Here is a 6,223-nt window from a genome sequence, read left to right as displayed (position 1 = left end):
TTGAGTGGCAAACTACAGGGGCTTACAAATTGATGAACTTCTGTTAGAACCTTTCGAGGGAACAGGGCAAAACTATTATCTTCACGCAAGCAAAAATAGCGCTACAGAATGCAGGATGCTTGAATCGATTACAGCATTTGACATCTCCAGGTAGAATGAGCTACTTCTTAAAACTGAAAAAAGAAGAAAAAGAAAACGAAGACCACCGAAGTGATTGATTGATTTGAATCTTCTATAGTGGCCTCATGTTACAAAGGGAGTATTTTTGGACCCAAGATATAACATTGGTTGCACATTTGTTTAACCTAGAATTTCCTTGATCTTCGTCTTCTGGTCCTCTGTTAGTGATGATGGGAATAGAACCTCGAACGCAACATACAAGTCTCCTTTCTTTGTGCTAAAATGCAATGGCATTCCTTCCCCTTTAAACTTCCTCACTTCCTTAGGCTTAGTAATTCCCTGGACAGTCAAGATCATCACATCACCAATTAAGTTCTGGTTGCAGAAAATATATATACACATTGTTTAATCAATCATTTCCCTGTAATTTTCTTTTCTTTTTAGACGAATGAAGGGAAAATATGTTCAAGCTCACCTTTGAGCTTATGTCCACTAGATGTCCATCAAGGTGTTTAATGGTCTTCTCAAAACCAACAAGAGCTTGCATCTGGTTAAAAAAACATGATTCATGAAATCAACATGACAACATACCAAACAGTTGCTTAAATAAAAACAAATAAAACATACTACAAAATTCTGTATCGATTCTACTTGACTCTTTTCATGCATCCTTTCGCTCAATGAGATAATGTTTCAATTAAAGCATATTCAGAGGAACACTGACACAGGTCTAAACATTTAACACAGCAATCTCAAAATAGGACCGTGCATCCACTATCCAACAAATTAAATGTCTTACAGTGATCAAGGGAATAAAAATGTTATGTTCTGTACTTTCAAAAGAGATACTCCAAGAAAATGAATGACATAATGGTAATACAAAAGATATGAAGTAAGCACATTTGTCTCAGCCACATCACTATCAGATAATCACACATATTCAGTTATGGATAGTATTCACAACTAGATAATTGCCAAGCAGACACTGAAAAACAAAATATTGAAAATTATTACCAGGGATATGGTTACTGTTGCATGCAAATCATTGCTTTCCCTTCTGAAGCGATCATGAGGTGCCGTACGAATGCGGAACTGCCCAATTGTTGTAAATTTTGTCAGTAAATCGATTCAAATGTTTATGCCACATCATAGACAAAGTTAAAAGACCAGACCTTCAAATCTCCAGGCTCTCCATCTATTATAGGCTCACCATCTTCATAAAAGACCACCTCCTGTTAAATCAAAAAAGGAAAAATCTATTCAGAAAATCGAAACATAAAATAAATATAAATACAATAAAAGTACTCATGACAATGTGTTTTCTTCCCAATTCAAGGTCAGTTCAAGGGCTGAAATTTCCTACACACTCCTATGCCATTCATCATCAATTCAGGTAGCAGATGGCAAAGACAACAGGAAATATATTAGGAACTAGGAAGCGTGAGTTTTCAAGATGTCCAAATTACTCTTAACAAAAGGTTACATATGCAAGAATAGTATATATCAGAAATGTATTATATACCTCCAAGTAATACGAAAACATGGGTTTCAGATACAAATTTTCCTGATTTCTAATTTCTGGTTCCACAAGTATAAACAGGGAATCAGATAAACTATGCCAGATAGAATTTCTGCCTTTCTAGTGCCTGTAGCTAATAAATCATCTCTAAGTGACCATGAATCATGAGTGGGTATATTATATTTGTGTGTTTTTGTTTTTTTTATTTATTCATTTTTGTCAGGCAGATGAATCATATTTTTTAGCAAGACATTCAAATTCCAGCAAAAAAAAAAACTAGAAGCATGAATTCTCAAAAGATTTTACTAGAGTTATGGTCAAGGGCCTTCGGAAGACTTGTTGAACTGTAAAAAAAAACAAAAAAATTTACATTGCACGTCAAAACAAATCAGTGCAGTAGACTGTTTCCCTTTTTGTTCAATAAGTTCCAACACACTAAATTCTTTACTGATTATCCTGCCTCTATACATGTCTAAAAGGGAACCTGCTAATACTGTGTCTCATGACAATTTCAGTCACAGCTGCAATGTGAATTAAGCACAGGATTACGGGGAGAACAAGATTTGAATTTCATAAAGAATATATTGCAATGAAAAATAGAATCTTACTTGCCCATCTTGCATTCCTTTCTCAATATCAACAGTAATGAAATATCCATCCCGTTCATATTTTACATTTGGACACTGCTCACACACCTGAAAGAACACAGTAGACAATGTAATGATACAAAACAATAGGGTCGCTAAACATAACCAGTAAAAAAGAACAATGCTGAGCAAATAATGAAACAGGACAAATGAAACATAACCATCGCAATCATCCAATGTGAAAACCATGCAAAGAGATGAGCTAGGATTCAATAAATACATGAAGAGAGGTGCGTAACAAGTTGATATGGTTATCACGCAGCAGGAAAGCAACATTTTCATTTGAGAAAGAAAGAGATTTCATTAGGATTTCTGTTCTAAGAGTGCAATGGCATACCTGTTCTGTCATCTGCTGGAACATCCCAGGACCAATTTGCCTGTGATAGACTTCGTTTCGACAGTTACAGCGTCTCTTGCCTGGGGCAGGCTTTAAAACATTTTTCTCCCGCCAAACCTGATGGAACCAGCCAAAGAAAAAAAAAATTACAACATACATAAACAACAAAAAAACCACCCCACTGCTTATAAAACCAATTTTCTTTTGCGAGGAAGTAGGAATGCAAGACTGGAGCACAAAGAGGAAACACCCGTATCGCTCAAGCATCAATAAACTATTTTTATTTTTTTATTCCAATAATATATGCATGTGTATGGATACAGCAGTGCAACAGAAGCTCAAAGAGGTTACTATTGGTTCCTGGCAGAAGATGGCTTACATTCTGATCATCAGAATCATAGGCCCAACATAGACAATCACGAAGTATGAGCTATTCATAGCCATGTGTCCTAGAGCTAGATTACATAGAGACATCCACACGTCCAAAGCAGGCTAGATGACATGACAGTAAAAATAGCTTGTGTAGTTGAAAGACTAGCATGCCTGCTTTGGACATATAGACAATGGCCGCAAATCAAGAACTGGAATCTAACCATTCTTTGTCAGGCATTCTCTAAATTATTCTTGCAATTCACTCCCAAGCATGGAAAATAATTCAAGAAAAGTGATGTCCATGTTGAACACATTTTGATTATTGTAAAATAGATAAAATTTAATCTAGATATTGATATGAAAGTTTTGACAGGTAAACAGTCCAGTTGTGACCTAAAATATATGAGAATTATACTAAATGAACAGCTGAAGACTTAAAGCACCCAAGTAAATGAACACTAGACTATAGGCCAACTTCTATGTTTGAATACTGCAGGCCTTTGAAATTAGAAATCAAAGCACACAGTTCAGCTGGGACCTAAAATATATGAGAATTATAATAATTTTACATGAACCCAAAAAATGCACCCAAGTCCATGTACACTAGGCTACAGGCCAGCCTCTATATTTGAAGACTGCAGGCCTTCGAAATATGACCTAATCACCAATGCAGCAGTCCATTTCTTTAGCAAACAAAGATATCTATGAAGTCCATATTCAACCTGATTCTTACCTTCAATGAACCTCCCATGTACAAATCTTCTAGTGTTGCATCCAGGTCAACAATTACATCATCACCTTTCACAATTTTCTCTTCCTCTTCTTCTGCTGGACCTCCACCAAAGAAACTACAAGAATTATTCATACAGTCAGGAACCACAGATATTGTTCAACCAAACTTTACAAAAGGAGAGAGAAGTCATTGCAATTAAAAAGAATAACAATGCTGTCAGCTTAAGACTGATGATTTGGTACATGCACATAAATAATTTGACATTAAAAAATGTACTGTATTTAAATGTTGATAACAGCAATGCAGATGATTGATGTCTGTCTAGCATCATATGCACAAGTTGCAAATAATGATACAATCAGATAAAGTGTCCAGTTATATGGAAGGGGATGATGCTGATTTTTCAGAATATGATGGCCTTATATATGTATTAAACAGTTGCCTACATCATGTAATTGAAACAGTCGCCCACCTGCACATGGTATACTGAAAATACCAAGAAAAACATTACAAGGATTTATGGTTTATAAATCACATAACATACATGAAAACCATATATATTGATCCACAATAACACTATGTTGCTGTATGCATGGCACTGATGATCTAAAATATGATGTGGGCAACTTTAGCAGTTGTGGTCATAGAACCTAAGGGTACAAGTACAACAATGGATATAAAGATCCATCATAGATACTAAGGTCCAGACTTTGAAGGCCTAAACTCGGGAGGATATTTTTTCTGCAAGTCTTTAATTAATCATCTAATTCTAACCTGAGCCTCTGATGATTCCCAATTTGGAAAGCTATAACTCCATTCGGAATCAAGACTCTAACCTGCTCTGCAATTCTTAATAGGATTAATACCAATTATCTGTTTCTGAGTAGAGTAGAGGACTGTATAAAGCTTTGACTCCAGAGGGGTGTGTTTCTTATTTCCAAAGTAGTGAGAACACAAGCCTGTGATTTGGTATATTTAATTGGAGCACAACTCGAACAATCCAAGTGCAGAGCAGTACGGCAGCTTGGCTACTTTGTTAGCTTCACTCTAGTGCTCTGCTTTTGGATTTTTTATAGGAGTGTGCCAGGATGATATCCAAATATATTGGAGGGCCTCCTAAGAATAATTGTTTGTTTTTCTCTCTTTGGTTTTGTTTGTTGGAGGATCTCTCATCCACTTTTCTTCGCACTTTTCTCTCTCTTAAATAAATTTTCTTTTTAAAAAAAAATATGTATGAATAACAATCACTATAATTGAATAAAAAAATATATACACATTTTATTGTAGGAAACTATAATAACATCAGTAGAATTAAGGTCCAACCTAAAGAAATTGATTTCAATGAAAGAATTTCTAAAGAACTGAGTATAATACCAGCCTATATTTTTGAACATCGCATTTTAAAATGGACTTTCTGGATAAATTTGTCAGTTTCATTAGCATTATCCTGCTTTCTGGCCCAGCATAAATCAATTTATCAATATCAACGTTTTCACCCGTCAAACAAACAGCAACAAGAACAATGATGCGCAGGATAAAAAAATGAAAGGAGGAAGATGGGCTTACGAGCTGAATATGTCCTGAATGTTCATTCCACCACCACCTCTACTGCCAGTAGCTGCATGCTGTTTCAAGCCCTCTTCGCCGTACCTATCGTATATATTCCTCTTCTCGCTATCGGACAAAACTTCGTAAGCTGATAATCAATCGATTAACATAAACAAAGCAAACAAAAACTAAATCACATGGAAAAAAAAAAGGGGTAAAAATGATAATGCTCAGCAGTTTAATTCACAATGGAATTTTACCATTATTAATCTCCGCAAATCTCTTGTTAGCCTCTTCATTTCCCTGGTTCTTATCGGGATGGTACTTCAATGCGAGCTTCCGATAAGCTCTTTTAATCTGCTCGTCCGAAGCACCCTTCGGCACTTGCAAAATATCATAATAGCTCTTCCTGAAAATGCACAAATAAAATTTTAGAGAGAGAGAGAGAGAGAGAGAGAGAGAGAGAGAGAGAGAGAGAGAGAGAGAGAGAGAGAGAGAGTGGACGTAGAGCTCATACCCTGCAATGGCTGAGAGAGCGTAAGAGAGAACGCATAGTAGGAACAATAGATTTGTTCTTCGATGCGCCATCAAGACGAAGCTTGCGGCAGAGAGAGATGGGTATCTCCCCCAATGAGAACCTAGGGTTTGCAATCAGATCTCGCTGCTTCCGTGATAAAAGATGTTGATTAGCCCGATACTAGAGAATTTTCGTGGCAAGATTAGGGCTTCTGGCGGCGAGAAAATCAATTTCAATAAGAAGTTATAATGCACGAAGATCAGTCTTCCTCCCTCATGAATCCCTCTTTCTCGGGAAAATGGAGCGAAAAAGAATGGTAAAACGACCAGGCATCAAAAACAGGGAGTAGTACGCCATGAAACGTGTTCTTGTCAAGACGGGCCAATGAGGGAGAAGCAGTAGGGTGTTCATACCAATGACTATGCGCCAC

At 36.5% G+C, this 6,223-nt stretch overlaps 1 protein-coding gene across 1 annotated transcript; it reads right to left on the bottom strand.

The window, feature by feature from the left end:
* LOC131155090 (dnaJ protein ERDJ3B) lies at window positions 1-6,223 on the bottom strand. Its single transcript, XM_058108015.1, has 10 exons — window positions 5,794-6,223; window positions 5,537-5,685; window positions 5,295-5,424; window positions 3,729-3,843; window positions 2,624-2,740; window positions 2,248-2,334; window positions 1,293-1,352; window positions 1,135-1,212; window positions 596-667; window positions 1-459 (listed from the first exon to the last, which is right to left on the bottom strand). Exons 1-10 carry the CDS (start codon window positions 5,862-5,864, stop codon window positions 301-303), a joined length of 1,038 nt encoding a protein of 345 aa, XP_057963998.1. The 5' UTR covers window positions 5,865-6,223; the 3' UTR covers window positions 1-300.

Source organism: Malania oleifera, chromosome 5, assembly GCF_029873635.1.
Source record: "Malania oleifera isolate guangnan ecotype guangnan chromosome 5, ASM2987363v1, whole genome shotgun sequence".
In the NCBI taxonomy this organism is placed as follows: domain Eukaryota; kingdom Viridiplantae; phylum Streptophyta; class Magnoliopsida; order Santalales; family Ximeniaceae; genus Malania; species Malania oleifera.
Note: the sequence above shows the minus strand (reverse complement) of the source record. Positions and strands in the feature narration are given on the sequence as shown.

Bases quoted from the DNA above. Each gene is read 5' to 3' on its own strand.
- LOC131155090 (XM_058108015.1), bottom strand. From the start codon at position 5,864: ATGGCGCATCGAAGAACAAATCTATTGTTCCTACTATGCGTTCTCTCT. The intron at 2,335-2,623 runs GTATGCCATTGC...GTGTTCTTTCAG, and splicing joins TCCAGCAGATGACAGAACAG to GTGTGTGAGCAGTGTCCAAA. The intron at 1,213-1,292 runs GTCTGGTCTTTT...ACAATTGGGCAG, and splicing joins GAGAGCCTGGAGATTTGAAG to TTCCGCATTCGTACGGCACC.